The sequence below is a fragment of the Cyprinus carpio genome, chromosome A17 (genome assembly GCF_018340385.1).
Source record: "Cyprinus carpio isolate SPL01 chromosome A17, ASM1834038v1, whole genome shotgun sequence".
Classification (NCBI taxonomy): Eukaryota; Metazoa; Chordata; class Actinopteri; order Cypriniformes; family Cyprinidae; genus Cyprinus; species Cyprinus carpio.
In genome coordinates this window covers 18,250,188-18,267,342 of record NC_056588.1, presented here as the reverse complement: position 1 = coordinate 18,267,342, position 17,155 = coordinate 18,250,188, and the positions used below count along the sequence as shown (strand labels likewise).

At 35.5% G+C, this 17,155-nt stretch overlaps 1 protein-coding gene across 1 annotated transcript in view; it reads right to left on the bottom strand.

Annotated features, from left to right (window-relative positions):
- Positions 1 to 9,951, bottom strand: part of LOC109107886 (proton-coupled folate transporter-like) — a 30,046-nt gene extending 20,095 nt beyond the window's left edge. Inside the window, exons 1-4 of the mRNA XM_019121049.2 lie at positions 9,616 to 9,951; positions 6,179 to 6,926; positions 4,709 to 4,806; positions 103 to 241 (exon numbers count right to left, since the gene is read on the bottom strand). Coding sequence (XP_018976594.1) covers positions 103 to 241; positions 4,709 to 4,806; positions 6,179 to 6,926; positions 9,616 to 9,732 — 1,102 coding nt within the window. The 5' untranslated portion in view covers positions 9,733 to 9,951. The remainder of the gene's footprint in view (positions 1 to 102; positions 242 to 4,708; positions 4,807 to 6,178; positions 6,927 to 9,615) is intronic.
- Between the last annotated feature and the right edge of the window lie 7,204 nt (positions 9,952 to 17,155).

Genomic DNA, 17,155 nt, shown 5'->3' with positions numbered 1-17,155 from the left:
CTTGACATGAAGACTTTCTTGATCATTCTTCATGCACAATAACTTCATTATGTCAGTACATCATTTATATAAATCATGAGTCATAGAGTGATGGGGGCTTACCGAGGAAGACCATCCATGTGTTGTTTGAGAGGGCGAGTAGGACGTAAGAGGCGATTCTGAACAAAGCGCTGAGTTTTGCTAATGTCATATCCTTCATACACCTCATCAGCACAGGAAACAGACCCAGCAGACCAAAGCCCTGCCAAAGAGCAGCACAGCAGGTTAGAGCTGAAAAACCTGTGCCAAGATGAAAACAACTGCCATCATTTAGTTGAAGATCAGTCCATTAACTATTGTATTTAAGTGACTTGAAAAAGAGCGAAAAAAGAGTGTAATGGAACAAAAGGGATCCATTATTATATAGTGCTGGTCATATAATTAAAATATCATAAAAAAAAGTTGATTTATTTCACTAATTCCATTCAAAAAGTGAAACTTGTATATTATATTCATTCATTACACACAAACTGATATATTTCAAATGTTTATTTCTTTTAATTTTGATGATTATAACTGAAAACTAAGGAAAATCCCAATTTCAGTATCTCAGAAAATTATAATATTGTGAAAAGGTTCAATATTGAAGACACCTGGTGCCACACTGCAATCAGCTAATTAAGTCAAAACCCCTGCAAAGGCCTTTAATTGGTCTCTCAGTCTAGTTCTGTAGGCTACACAATCATGGGGAAGACTGCTGACTTGACAGTTGTCCAAAAGACTACCACTGACACCAAGGAGGGCAAGACAGAAAAGGTCATTGCAAAAGAGGCTAGCTGTTCACAGAGCTCTGTGTCCAAGTACATTAATAGAGAGGCAAAGGGAAGGAAAAGATGTGGTAGAAAAAAAATGTAAAAGCAATAGGGATAACCACACCCTGGAGAGGATTGTGAAACAAAACCCATTCAAAAAGTGGGGGAGATTCACAAAGAGTAGACTGCAGCTGGAGTCAGTGCTTCAAGAACCACTACGCACAGACGAATGCAAGACATGGGTTTCAGCTGTCGCATTCCTTGTGTCAAGCCACTCTTGAACAACAGACAGCGTCAGAAGCATCTCACTTCAAAAAGGACTGGACTGCTGCTGAGTGGTCCAAAGTTATGTTCTCTGATAAAAGTAAATTTTGCATTTCCTTTGGAAATCAGGGTCCCAGAGTCTGGAGGAAGAGAGGAGAGGCACACAATCCACGTTGCTTGAGGTTCAGTGTAAACTTTCCACAGTCAGTGATGGTTTGGGGTGCCATGTCATCTGCTGGTGTTTGTCCACTGTGTTTTCTGAGGTCCAAGGTTAACGCAGCCGTATACCAGGAAGTTTTAGAACACTTCATGCTTTCTGCTGCTGACCAACTTTATGGAGATGCAGATTTCATCTACCAACAATACTTAACACCAACACACAGTGCCAAAGCTACCAGTACCTGGTTTAAGGATCATGGTATCCCTGTCCTTAATTGGCCAGCAAACTCGCCTGACCTTAACCCCATAGAAAATCTATTGGTAATTGTGAAGAGGAAGATGCAATATGCCAGACCCAAGAATGCAGAAGAGCTGAAGGCCACTATCAGAGCAACCTGGGCTCTCATAACACCTGAGCAGTGCCACAGACTGATCGACATGCCACACCGCATTGCTGCAGTAATTCAGGCAAAAAGGAGCCCCAACTAAGTATTGAGTGCTGTACATGCTCATACTTTTCATGTTCATACTTTTCACTTGGCCAATATTTCTAAAAATCCTTTCTTTGTATTGGTCTTAAGTAGTATTCTAATTTTCTGAGATACTGAATTTGGGGTTTTCCTTAGTTGTCAGTTATAATCATCAAAATTAAAAAAATAAACATTTGAAATATATCAGTCTGTGTGTAATGAATTAATATAATATACAAGTTTTACTTTTTGAATGGAATTAGTGAAATAAATCAACTTTTTGATGATATTCTAATTATATGACCAGCACCTGTATGTAATCTGCTATGGATCCATTGTTAGTCATTCTTTTTTATGCATTTAGGTATTTTTGGACGTTCAATGACAGGACAATGGCATTTTGGGGGCCTGAAAATGTAAATTTTTGAAAACGATGCTGTTGTCTTTATGTAAACAACAAGCACAGTGCTGAAAACAGTGCTGTCATGCATATACATATTACGTGTTAAGCCTATGCATATGTGCTCAGGTGCGTAATGTTTCTTTACAAAGTGACATCACCAACTACTGGCCTGGCATGCATAGTACAGCATGTGGTTGTTTTTATATTTTAAAATATAGTGTTGTGTGGTCCGAAACTCGCTGCTACAATGCTAGGGTGTTGAATGTCATTGCTATAACATTGCTATGCGTTTGCTATAGTGTTTTTAACATTGCTACAGGTAGATGTTTGGTAGGGTATTTTTAATATTTGCTATGTGGCTGCCCAAGAGAGATTTGTCTCAGCTCCCTCCTACAGTGTAAATGTATGGGAATTTTTTTTTTTTTTAACGCATTTTATCATCCATAAATCCAATCATTTGATTAGTACTAAGATCTAATTATAATTCAAAGTGCTTAAAATGACACTGATGTTGAATAATGTAATACAACTGCTGTGTAATCTTGGAAATACATAAGCACGGCACTAGAATACATAAGCACTACACAGTTCTGTGGTTCTGATTGTATAAAAACAAAGCCCATAAATATTTAGATTCTTGCAGACGCATCTAAACCTAACCAGTGAATTAATTAACCTTCAGGGTTTGTGCCTGATGAAACAGTGTCAAAAACAGTAAGCCTGTTTCACTCAGAACTTCTGAGAGCACTGGAAAAAGAACTCACCTTCATCCATATTTGCTTTCGAACACGCGTGAGAGGTGTGCACTGTGACTCATTTGCCCTGTCTGCTCATGCAAAAAGTTCTGATTTAATTACCCCCCCACTGCACAGCGAGGGCCTGGTGTCAACAGACTTTGCCACAGCCTCTGATTCGCAGCAGAAAACATAATGGGAATGCATAAACATTCCACAGAAAAGGTCAGCGTTCCATGTTTTTACTTTCATCAACTCATTAGAGCCTGGAGTGTTTAATAATTCCTCACCAACTCCATGCCACCCTAATTACAAGTTAATTCCAGCCCCACAGCCATTTATAAAAACTGCGAGCGCGGAGCCATGCACTCACCGCAGCCAGAAGATTTTGATGCTTCCGATTTTGAAGCACGAGATCAGCTCCCCTCCATGATTGCTTTTGTATTCAAAAAAGTTTCTTTGTCTGTTCTTATTTCGTTTTTTTTCCACACAAAAGGCAGCCGAGCGATTGGAGCCCCATTGGTGTATCCTGATATAAATGGAGAGCCATCACCTCTCCAATCAGGAAGGGTGCTTCTTAACTGGCATGCTTTGTTTAAGTGTCACTCTAAGACACAGCATCGACCTGCTCGGAGGAAGAGTTCCCCATGACAGACGACAAAAACAAAGCAGACTTCAACCTGTTTCCCATCACTACTGCTGTTCAGATAGACTCACACTGCAAAGCTATTCTGCTAATGCCACGGTGAAGGAACAAGACAATGACAATGATTTTTTTGAAAGGGCAATCAATAGTAAAAGTCATAATTCTCGTAGTTTTAAAAAATTACTTTCTGAACAACCCCCATAAAAAAAATAAATAAATAAAAAAAAACACTACACTACACTGTATTTTTCAATATTACATGATTCCTTAGAAATTTACGTTTCAAAAGTTTGGAGTTAGTGAGTTTTTATTGTGTTGTTGAAAGTCGCCTGCATTTATTTGATTAACAATATAATAAAAAACAGTAATATTGTGATTAGCATATTATAAAATAACATTTTTATTTTTAAATATTTTAAGATGCAAAGCTGATTTTTTAGTTTTAAAGGTCACATGAGCCTTCAGAAATCATATTGAATATTTATGTATTTTTCTAAGTAAAATTGTTTTTTTAACAAATTCTACAATGAAAAGAACAAATAATATTAGCATAAAAATAAAAACAAAAAAAATATAAAATAATATCAGCAAAGACCTCAACACTTGGACCATGACAAGAGTAACAGATGATCGCATAATTTTGACATCACAAGAAATATAATCACAATGTGAGATAAAGAGTCACACTGGGAGATTTAATGTCACAAAAATAATGATAGAATTAATTCAACTTACCAGCTAAATTAAATCACTTAATTATATGGTAATATAAAACTAAACAAACAAACAAACAAATAAATAAATAAATAAACTTTTTTTTTAGTTGTTGTTAGATGTTTAGAGTAGTAACCAAAATAATAATAGTAATAATAGAATGAATTAACTGATGCTGTATCTTGTTGTGAGCTGTCTGTTGAGAGTTGTGTCAGTCTGCTATCTTGATCCTATCGTTTCCTCTCTGACTATAGGCAAAAACCCATAACTAATATTAAATAATATACGTTTGGTTATCAAGGGCATCATGCTCAGCTGTGTGTGTTAGAGAAGAGACTCAAATGAAGAGATGGCAAAGACACACAGCTGTTTCCAGTCAATGGCCGTACTGCAGGGCCACTGCTGTTCGAGCCTGAAATCGAAAGATTTAGTGGTACTTCAAGGACATCCACTGATCTCTACTTTGAGTTAGCTGAGAGACATGAGTCATCAGAGAAAGCATTACTGCATTAAACAAGACCACTTACCAGTAAGAGCATCCTCACAGAGTTAAATACCCCATACAGGGCAGTTGTGAACTCTCTAGGCTCATACATCAAATACAACAGCAAGATGGACTGCTCCCCTGAAGAGACAAATACACACACAAAAAAAACACATTATTATTAATGTCTCCTCTCTCCACATCTCTACACCTCTGACATTCAAAAATAAAAATTTTTAAAAAAAAAAAAAAAAAAAAAAAAAAAAAAAAAAACAGTGTAATTCAAATGAGATGATTACACAATTATATGAACCTATAAAAATAATGACAATTATGTTTGGCAAAATTAAAGATGATATTAGGACCACTAATATCTGATATTAAGAATTTATTGAAATTGATAGAGACATACAGACATCACTGTCTCTCTCTCTCTGGCCTCAGGAGTGACAGTACTCAGATTGATTGCTGTTAAACCTCCCTGCAGTGGCTCAGGAGAATTATCATCATAAACAGCCGACTTGACCAAGGGGCACATATTAACTGCACTGACAATTCATTTCAGCCATCTCAAAGTTTACGCTGTATTATTTCATATTTAATTTTAAACTCCTCTTCTTAAAATTTAATTTGTGTTAAGGTCTGCACGGTTTAAAGCATGAAATATACAGTGGAGAATTTATTGTTCTGTATTAAATAATTGTATGTATTAATATTATTTATAATGTAATGCATTATGGTTTAAAATATTTCTTATATTATTTTAAAAATACAATTATTAAAATAATTAACATAAAAACTAAAATAGACAGAAATGTTTTAAATAGTAAATAAAAATATAAATTACAATTAAAAAAAATATATTTTATGGAATTCAGATTTTCGAATACATCTTTGTTGAGAACATGATATTATATTATTATCTATTTTTTTGGATGAAAAGAAAAGTGCAATCATGGTAGTATTTGCACTTATAATATACTGTATTTAACCATTCATCAAAATTATTCGTAATATAATGTATGCTGAATTAAAATATTTTATTAAAATAACCAATAATATTTAAATATATTATTTTTTAATTATTTCATAATAATAAATATTATTACAATTATTATAAATTACAGGAATTCTTACAGTATTTTGAGATGAGGGTGATTTTCCCGAAAATACTGTACAATGCAAATATATATAAAATGTGATTTTGACACATTCTCAATAGATTTCTTGAGATTCAGCTGCATAATGTTGTGACCACTTAAATATATACAAGTTGCAAATAAAACAAAGATTACTGGAGTGAATTTTACAAGAAAACAGTATTTTGGTTGTTAACTTAAACACTTCACGTTTTAAATTCAATGCGTTACTTGCAGTTTCTTTGTAATTAATTGTGAAAATTACTACCAATTTTTAAGTGAAATTTTTGTCTACACCAATTTTTTTTTTTTTTTCACTGGATATACTGTATATGTCTTTGTTTGTGTTAGTTTATGTGTGAGTTTTCTCTCACCAACAGCAACCAGGTTATTTATGAAGGTGCAGAGAATGAGAAAGTGCAATTTCAGTCTCTCCTGCCCTGACCTCCTCTTGAACACTGCTTTGAAAGACAGCTTGGCGTACTTTAGGATAAACAGTGGGGATTTGTCTGCATGAGAACCTCGCTCAACTGTATTCTCTTCATAGGGAACTATACAAGTATTTTTTCCCATCGTAGGGTCTCTCAGCCAAAGCACAATATAAAGCACCGCCAGGACATGGCAGCCAATGTAGGCTCCGAATGCTGCCTTGACTCCAAATTCTTGCTCCAAGAATCCACCCAATAAGAAGCCCACTGAGCCTCCAACGAAGATCATGGACTCGGCCACTGCCATACGTAAAGTGCAACTGGAGCTGGAGCCCATGGTCAGGTCAGCCAGGTAGCTGAATGAGCTGAGGAAAATGGAGACATGGCCACCTGGCAGGCCTGTTAGAGCAGCAGCCATGAGGATCCAGTAAACGCTGATGTTTTCCAACAAGTCTACAGCCAAGAGCACCCCCCCACTCAACAGGGACAATGCAGGCGGAAGAGCCATGACCCACCGACGGCCAGCGCGGTCAGACCAGGAGCCCAGCATTATGGCGGGAGGAATGGAGACCAAGCTGAGGGTGGCGTTGAATAGAAGCAGGATGTAGGAGGCTGTAGCCTGAACCTCCTCGTCTCCTTTGTGGTGCTCAGGGTTACTGCAGATAGTATCATTCTTGAGCAATTGTAGACACACCTATGAAAGACAAAAGTTATTTAAAGTAATTCAAAATAAGTTTAAATATACATTTCAATATATAAAGCACCACAACACTGTTGAGTAAACACAACAACAACAACTATCTAGAACAAGTAATATAGTTTATTATATTTATCACTTTATTGAACCAAAAAAAAAAAAAATCAATTCAATTCACATTTACTTGTATAGCATTTTTCACAGAAAATGCAAGTTTCTACATTACATTTAGGAGTAGTTTATCAGTGGTGACTACATCCAAGGCAGAACTGTACAGTCAAAATCATGCAGTTAGTCAATGACGTATTCAAACAAAAACGTAGAAAAATTTGGTAGTTTTGTATCCAAACTTAAGAAAATGTTGGTTCAGGTTTGTGATCATCTGAGGTCCTTGGAGGTGTAGACGTCATCTCAAATGGGTTTTGTAAGGGCTTGGGTAAAATGTTCACATTTGTATTATTCTATAAAGGTCTGATCACATTTCTTCCAAATTTCAAATAAAAATATTGTCATTTAGAGCCATTTAGAGCTTTGTACTCAAATATGATGACTTCTGCTTCTAAGAAACTGAAAATGTTAAAAGGTTTCATACTCAATAGCACTCCTGCTCATATGATTACATAGATAAGGGAACATAATTGTTCATAACACCATTTATATGAGAAAACAGTGCAAGCTGGTCTGATAAAATGTAGTAGGTCAGTGGTATTTTTAAGGTGAGGCTTAACACTTTGGACAAAACTAGACACATTGATACCTTGACATTTAACAATCCTTTTCTAGTTAGAGCAAATGTTATTAAACGGTAGTCAGGTATTGTGTCTTAGGTCAACTTTGAAGATTTTCTACTTCTAATGTTTTTTTTTAATTCAGTGTCAGTAATGATGCTCTAAGGCATTATAAGAATGATGCACGACCCGAGCAGTAAGTCATCGCACCGGGGGACGCCCTCAGTTATTGTAAGAACAAGCCTCGGGGAAGCTCACGACCTGCAACCTCACAAATATGATGATATCAAGGAGTAAATGACAGAAATCGAGGCCATTAAGAGTGTCGTAAATGAGCACTTTGCAATAAATGATTGGACCCTCTTTAATATATGAACAGTTTTCACTGCGTGGAGTTATGCTCATTCATATGATATATTCATCCACATTTTTCTGAGAGCTGTAATGTGTGGAGCTGCAGAGTTCATTGGAAGGGTAAGAGAATTCAAAGAAGAGAGGAAAGGAAGGACACTCGCTCAGGAAAAGAAATGCAGGAACTAAAAACAGCTGCATGTTTTGGAAAGCGTCACCCTTAAGCACATACATATATTCACTGCATTATTTATATTCATAGAAATGTTTTCACAGTCCACACATATTATTTTTCCTGCATTTTATATTTTATATTGATGATTTTTGTTTATTTTTAGACATGTTAAAAATATTATTAATGTAAAAAAAACAAAAAATCAAACAAAGAACAAAAAAAAATACTATTATTTATTTTAACCCACAAGTTCTCTCTGTTCAAAATTCAACAGGATGTAAATCTATTTAAACAGTAAAAAAAAAATCTAAAAGAATATTAAAATGCTACAGTATAGCATTTTAAAGTAAAATTACCTACATAATTATGTTAGATTTAAGTAGATATGTGCTTTCACTTTTAAAATATTATTAAAAATGAAATAGAAAATGTGATCAGGGCATTAGCCAGGCTGGATTTATTTTCAATCATCTTTTTGCCTTCACTTGTTTGTTTTATAATTGAAAATAACAAAATTTTGAAAGTAGGCCTACAAATATTCTACAAGTAGTCTCACTATTATTTCAATTATAATTTAATAATATAATATAATATAATATAATATAATATAATATAATATAATATAATATAATATAATATAATATAATATAATAGCAAAATTATTATACATGAAATTTTCATTTTAAAAAGACAATTCTAACACTGTACTTTGTGTTTTATTACCTTGCCATTAAATTACAGAAAGCTTTTATTATTATTATTATTATTATTATTATTATTATTATTATTATTATTATTATTATTATTATTTCTTTCATTTTTTCTTTGCTATTGGAGCAAATGGGAAAGCAAAAAATTTTAAGGCATACTTTTTCCATGTAGTCTTCCCATTATTATACTAATAAATTATACATTAATTTAATTATTCTATTTAGTATTATATTTAATTATTAAATAACAAAAGCAGTTTAAAAAGATTTTGATGTTGTTTGCCCAATGCTTATGACAGTAAAATTTCATGTCATTTCAAAAGGTTAAAACAAAGATACTGAAGTTTCTCAAGCATTGCCATTGTTTAAGTTCTGCAACAGAATACGGACTAATGACTGTCAGTGATTGTTTAATCTGGTGCATGAGTGATCACAGCGCCTGTTGTTTTGCACTGGGACTGTCATGGCCGGTTCGGCTTGATTAATGCCTGCTGTAGTTTCGGGTTTTGAGTACATCTCGAGCTCTGCTGCTATTCTCCAAGCGCTCCGTGGTTCTGCTTCGGGCATTTCCGTTTTGTGTACTAGAACTGGACCCTGCTGACCTGTTTTCAGTTCAAAGAACAAAACACTGACTCGCCGGACTGACTTGATTAATGTCTATCCCTTTCACTCTCTCTCTTTACTTTTCCTGCTTTAAATCACAACAGTAGCAGCTCTCTTACCTTTGTGATAATCATCTGTTGATATGCAGGTGTTACGATGAAAGTGCTGGTCATGTAGAGGAAAATCACCGGCTCCACTGTAACAACTCTCCTTAGTTTCTCTTTCCATGCCGACATATTCAACTTTGCAGTAACACAACAAGGAAGGACAAAGAAAAAAGACTCTTAAAATATTAAAGTCGTAGGTAGAGCAAACCCATGTCAAGCGTTCCTATAGACCAAAGGGAATAGTGGACGAAGGAACTCTGGTTTCTTGTTAAAGAACACTCTTTAAAGTTAGTCACATGCATGTCAGCTGAAAAAGGAGGAAACTGTCTCTCTCAACATTCTCTTATCAGGAATTGTTCTACTTTGTGGTTGTAAAAGCGGTTGGCCTTTATTTGCCCTATGAACACATCCCCCACAGATTCACACTTCCCCAGAAAAAGCAAAGAGTTGTGAGAATACTGTTCTTTTTTCTGCAGTATGCGTTTTCAGAATGTTAAACGTGCAAAGCGAAATGTCCTTTGAATGATGCAACCATTTTCTCCAAATGGTTTTACTGCAGCGAAAACTGAAGTGCACTATATTCAAAATACTATATATATATATATATATATATATGTATATGTGGGCAGGCGCATATATATATATATATATATATATATACTCTGTAGAAGAATGTATATGTGGGCAGGCGCATAGTGAACAAATTAATATTGCCAACTACTGGCCTGGCATATATAATACAGCATTTTTAGTTGTTTTAACAGATCTGTGTGAATGGGAATCATTTTAAAACTTTTCATAAAGGCAAAGGGAAAAAGAACATCATTGTCATCTAAGAAGTGTAGTTTGTTGCAAATTGAACACTTACGTTTTTTTACTAAAAAGAAGTATTTGCTGATTTCTGTCAAGATCCTGCCCTGACTGTCTTTGTTCAATGTTTCTTTTTTATTGTGTTTTTTTTTTTTTTTGCGTCTACGTACATGGTTCTATCTCTGTTTGTGTCTGCCACGTACTCCTCTTGTCGCACCTCCTTGTTTAGCCCTTGATTGTTTTCACCTGATCCTTGTGTGTGCTGCTCCATATATTGAGTTCCTTTTCCTTGTGTGTCTGTTTTTTTTTTTTTTTTTTTTTTGGTGTTTACCTGTTTCTTGGTCCATAATATAACCTTTTGATCTTGCTCAAGTTATTTTTTGATCTCTTATCTAGTTATTTTATATCCTCGTTTCCTTTTTGGTCTTCTCTAGTTCTTGTTTTTTGATTTTGTGTATTGTTTCTCTTTTTGATTTAGAGATTCATTTGTTCTTGTTTTTGTGGTTCCAGTTTCTTTTTGGATCTTGGCATTTTGTTTTTTTTCTTATTTGATTATGTCTTTGGATAGTTTTGGTTATTGCTTTCGCTTTTTTCACTTTTTTCAATTGTCTTGTCGTTGTGTTGTCTTGAGGCTCATCTTGTTTGTTTTTGTGTTCTGTACTGTCCTGTCTTGCCCTACCCAGATTCCCTGGCCACTGACCCCCACTGCCTGGAAGCAGCTCTCCTTTCTCACGTGTCAAGACTCAGGTTCTGTGTCCCTACCTGGTGGTTAGACTGGTATGACATTTGAGTTTCACTTCAAGCTACGGGTTCACTGTGTTCCTGTCTGGTCCTTCCTCTGGAACTGCCTCCTCCGTGCTCGAGTCTGTGGCCATCTTGGACCGTCTCAGTGGTCATCCCTCCTACCCATATTGTCACCTGCCCTGCCCCTCTGTTTGGACTGTTTCACTCATTTTCCCCGCTGTTCTAGTCTGTTCAGTTAAAATACCCTTGTCTGCTCTATGGCTACCTATTATACATTGTATAGATTTTAAAATCTCACTTATTACTTAAGCCCTGAATGGTTTAGCATCTGAGTATTTGAACGAGCTCTTGTTACATTATTATCCTCCACGTCCGCTGTGTTCTCAAAACTCTGGCAATTTGATAATACCTAGAATAATGATAATACCTAACATTGTTTGGAAGGGAAACGCACTCTGTCAGTTTAAATCTAGATTAAAGACCCATCTCTTTAACCTGGCTTACACAACACTAACGCATTTCTAATATTCATATCTGATAAAGGATTTTTAGGCTGCATTAATTAGGTCAACTGGAAACACTTCCCATAACACCTGATGTACTTCCGATGGAGTTTTGGTTCCTTGCCGCCACTGGCTTGCTTATGCTGGGTACACACCAAATGTGATAGACCACAAACATGAGGATAAAAAATCCTAGATTTAACTGTTTTGCTCCTTTGGTGTGTGGTGTGCCATGATGTGACAAAGACCGCACACCACACACGAACAGATTTTCAACCAGAGTCTCGACTGTGAACACAGGAAATCTCGCAAAATCTTGCGAGACTTCAGAATAAGCTGATCCTCCATCTCTGCTGTCCACATCAATTTCACTTTGTGCTGCGCCATGATTGCTTCCATCTTCCATCATCTCGCTTTCTGATTGGATATTGTTTCATTTCACGTGATAATCTCCAGAGTGTGCGTGTGTTTGTCCTCGGGGTTCCCCCCACACATCAGGATTTCTGATCATAAATATTAAACATGTTGAATATTTACGATTCATGATCTGGGCGGCTCCAACGTTCTTCCGATCAGGTTCTGACACTCTTAACACACTTCACACCAAGGGAAAATCTGATAAGATAATCTGTAGAACCATCAAGATAATCGGGACATAGCTAGGATTGTCGGAAGGGGGGAAATCGGCCCAAAATCAGCCCAATTATCTTTTGGTGTGTACCCAGCATTAGTTGGGGACATTTCATTTCCAGCTATTATCGTTGACTTGATTGCAAATGATTGCACAGATACTATTTAAACTAAACTGAGATGGATGATGACATCACTGAATTTAATGATGAACTGCCTTTAACTGAAAAATGAGTGTTTCCTGTTGTCACTTTGCATTATTGATATATAAATAAAGGTGACTTGATTTGACTTGACGGTGTCATGTAGAGTTCACAAAGAAACATTTGTTAAAAGATGAAGCTTCATTTGCATTTGGGACCCATTTCTTGCAGATCCCTGACATGTTTCTATTTAAAGAAAGTGATGTTTCACACTCACCTGATGTTTTGCTGCTATAGCTTTAACACATTAAGCCCCTCCCTTTCTCCTATGTAGGGAAGGTTAACTGTGGACTAATTCCCCCTGTGATTTCCGCCCATGCCCATTCTTTACACTAGCTACAGTTTACTCATGTATTGTGATATCCAAACACGTTATGTAATATTCAAACAACAACAATCAGCATTCCTTAAGGTACGGTGTCACGTTATGCAATAAGTGACAAATTAACAGAAGTCTTGGCTCTTCCTCGTGTCATAACGTCCATTAGATTATGTTCACTTAGCTGTACTGTACTCGGTATATTAATGTCGAGATACATTACATCAAGCATTAGTCATACTACTCATTAAATACTGGTGTCAACCACATATATCAGTTGAGACTTAAAGATTATCTTTTTTTTCCAGTTATATAAACATCCTTTAAAACAAAATAAATTAAATCAAGAAGCAAAACTGCCTATTAAGAACATTTTAAGCACAAACCTTCATTATAAGCACTAAAACCTATTATTTGTTATTGTATCTGTTTTGCAGTGCAGAGAGATCTAATTTTAATTAAGACATGTATAATACAAAAAATACTGGGCAAACTAAAATCCCGGGGTTGAAATAAAAAATGTCACATGGTAAAAACATTAAAATTACCCCTCAGAAGTGACCCTTTAATTACAACAGTCATATCTGTAATTCAATAACAGACATTTTGCACAGCACCCGCAATGGTTTCATTCTGTTTATGCACTTATTGTACCTCCAATCCGTATGTAGAATGTGAATACACGAGCCGTGGGGAGAGATCACAGACAGCAGGCATATGGTATGGGAATGAACCCTTTCTCACCTGAACTAGTGTCTTACTCTTCAGAGGCCCTGATATCTGCTGGGTAGAGTTCAAATATTTACACAGGCATGCAGGCTGCGGAGTCTTATTTGTGTCTGCGCACTGGACTGGTTTATCATACGGCACTCTCATAGATCTGCCTTCTTCAATACTGCCTCAATTCCTGGTCAAATGTTTAATGATGTTTATCGTTAAACATTATTCAGCTTGATACTCTCAGATGTGTGTTGTGTGTCATGTTGTGTACATAAAATATGCTTATATTGTGCATATGCATGTGTACATTTACACTCAGATATATATTACCTTATAAATTCCACACGTATAACCATAATATCTTAATCAACACTTTCCAAAACCTAGTGCGCATGATGACTGTTTCAACAGGTTGGTAGCATTATTATGTTGTCTTCTGAGATGACAAAATCTAAGCTAGTGTCACATATTCACACAGAATACACTGTTACAAACTTAGTTAAAAATATATTCAAGACTGTGGAAAATAGAAAGGAAAAATTAAAAGTCAGTTGCAACTGTGAGATATGAAGTAACATTGTGAGATATAAATGCAAAATTGTGTGATATAAAGTTGCAAATACAAAAAAATAAATATGAAGTCAAATATGAAGTCAAAATGGTGAGATATGAAATGATATCGCAATTATTAAATATAAAGTCAAAACAATGAGAAATAAAGTTGCAATTGTGAGATATGAAGTCACATTCTGAGTTAAATGCTCAATCGTCAGTAATAGTCAAAACTAAGAAATAATGTATGAAGTTGCAATTATGAGTCAAAATTGTGAGAAATAACATTGCAATTATGAGATATAAAAGCACACTGTGAGATATAAATGTGCTTGTGAGAAATAAAGTCACAATTACAAGAAACAAAGTATTAAGTTTTAATTATGAGTTGAAATTGTGAGAAATAACATTGGCATTGTGAGATATAAATGTGCAGTCGTGAGAAATAAAGTCACAATTACAGAAAATAAAGCATATAGTAGCAATTATGATATAAAGAGATATAAAGTCAAGATTTTGAGAAATTTTGTCACAATTGTGAGATGCTTAATCATGAGAAGTACAGTTACAATAAGTTGCAAGCATGAGAAATTAAATCACAATTGTGAGATATGAAGTCACAGTGAGATAGAAATGCGCAATTATGCGTACTAGTCACAATTACAAGAAATAAAGTATGACTGCAATTATGACTTACAGTTATGAGTCAAATTTGTGAAAAAAAATAACATTGTAATTGTGATATATAAACTCACACTGGGAGGGATAAATCTGCAATCATGAAAAAAGAGTCACAGTTAGAAGAAAGTATGCAGTTGCAATTATGAGAAATGAAGTCACAATTATGAGATACAAAGTCAAATTAATTTGTGGTTGTGAGATATGAAATCGCAATTAGGAAAAAAAAATATAGTCGCCATAAAGTCACAGCTTTTTATTTTTCAAGACAGCTTACTAGGTTAAAAAAAATTCTGTTGCTGTCCCAACTTTTTGGGAGATAATCAGTGCCCCTGTCTAAATGTGTCCACCCCCACTTTTAAATTATTTCTACACCATTGCATAGGATTCATATGGTGGTGAGGATCTGACTAGACAGCCATGAATAATGAATGCATATTCTACTTGGTGAAAAACTAAACTGTTGCAAATTACCTCATAAAATAGCAAGCATAAAAGCTCTGTAAATGGAAACATTTTTTTTTTCTTGGACCTCAGCCACACTATACAATAGGACCATGTGCTCACGTGCGAAACGAACTACTCTGTAGCTCTCCTGAAGGATGAGATTAATGGTCTGACCTTCTCTGAACGGCTGACATATTTAGCACAAAGTTTGTAATAGTGCTAGTGCTGCGCTTCAGATGAAAATGTCTCGATGCTGTTGGGCATGATGAACCAGACACACACTTACACTCATCCGCTCCTGAAGATACAAATTTAAGTGAGTAAGAGCCACACACATAATGAAAGGAATAGGAATACCCTCCTTGTAAACAGACCACTAGAAACAGTGACGTATGTACCCTTTATGAGAGAAAATGATTTTTGTTTTAAAACCTCTCACGCTCATTTTATTCTTTTCAGATGGCCAGTGAATCATCTAGTGGTCTTAGTTCGCTCATTTTGTTAAGAATTTATTAGGTTTTCATTTTCACTGAGAAAAATTGTTTTCTCAGCAGAGTAGGTTTCCTGTCACGCTACAGCAGGTTTTGCATGGTTTTCAATTATATCTCCCATTCACTTTTAAAACTTGATCTTGACTCTAACTATATTGCTTTCAATTTATAAGTGATTTAAAATAAAAATTAAAAAACACTTCTTTTTAGCTTTAAATGTGTGAATCGTATTATAATATATGTGAATTAGATGAGTCCATCAGTTAGGGTCTCTGATCTGGTAATGATCTTTTCTGCTCAAATGCTTTCATACATTATCTCTATTTCTTTTTGCTGTGTTAATTCAGACAGGGTGGTGGGGAGGAAACGGCTTTTGAAGTGTTGATGTGGTAAGCATTGTACTAGGTCATTCTCTTTCTCTCTTTTTCATCATAATTCCCTCTGATCTATCTCGTGGGATTCTTCTTCACATCTACATAAAACAGTTTTTGGTCTCTCACCGAACTGCATTGACTCTGAGTCTGATAAATCAGGAATTCATGCATGTACGTGTACTCATTTGTTAGTGTGTTTTGGGTTAATACCAATAGGTGATGAATCCCGAGATGAGTCTCTGATGGAGCTTAAAACTGTTGATTAGATCTGAAATGCAATGGTAAATAAATACCATTGTTTGAAACACAAGTGCCATTTCAGATTTTCATTCCCGTAGGAAAGTAAAACCGTGAATGATATCTCCTTTTTGAATGGTTGCACGTAAACAGCAGTGTGAATAAATGGACATCAAATAGAGATTTTCTTTGTCCTGAACAAAAGACCTTGGTAATCGAACATCATTTATGCCAAAAAGAAATCTCAGAAATTTGTCAGATTTGTGTGTGTGTGTGTCCGTCCGTCCGTCCGTCCGTCTTTCTATCTATCTATCTATCTATCTATCTATTTCTGTCCGTACGTTGCCCGTACTGTCCGTCCATCCGTCTGTCATCTATCTATCTATCTATCTATCTATCTATTTATCATCTATCTATCTATCTATCTATCTATCTATCTATCTATCTATCTATCTATCTATCTATCTATCTATCTATCTATCTATCTCTGTCCGTCCGTCCCTCTGACTGTCTGTCTTTGTCTGTGTCTGTCAGTCTGTCTATCTGTCTGTCTATATATCTATCTTTCCGTCCGTCCGTCCAGCCATCCATCCATCATCCATCCATCCATCCATCCATCCATCTATGTCCGTCCGTCTGTCTGTCTGTCTGTGTCTGTCTGTCTGTCTGTCTGTCTGTCTGTCTCTCTGTCTCTCTGTCTGTCTGTCTGTCTGTCTGTCTGTCTATCTGTCTGTGTCTATCTATCTATCTATCTATCTATCAATCTGTCTGTCTATCTTTTTGACAGTCTATCCGTGTAGTTTTAAAGTCATCCATTCATCTAATCATTAATTTTCTCTAACAT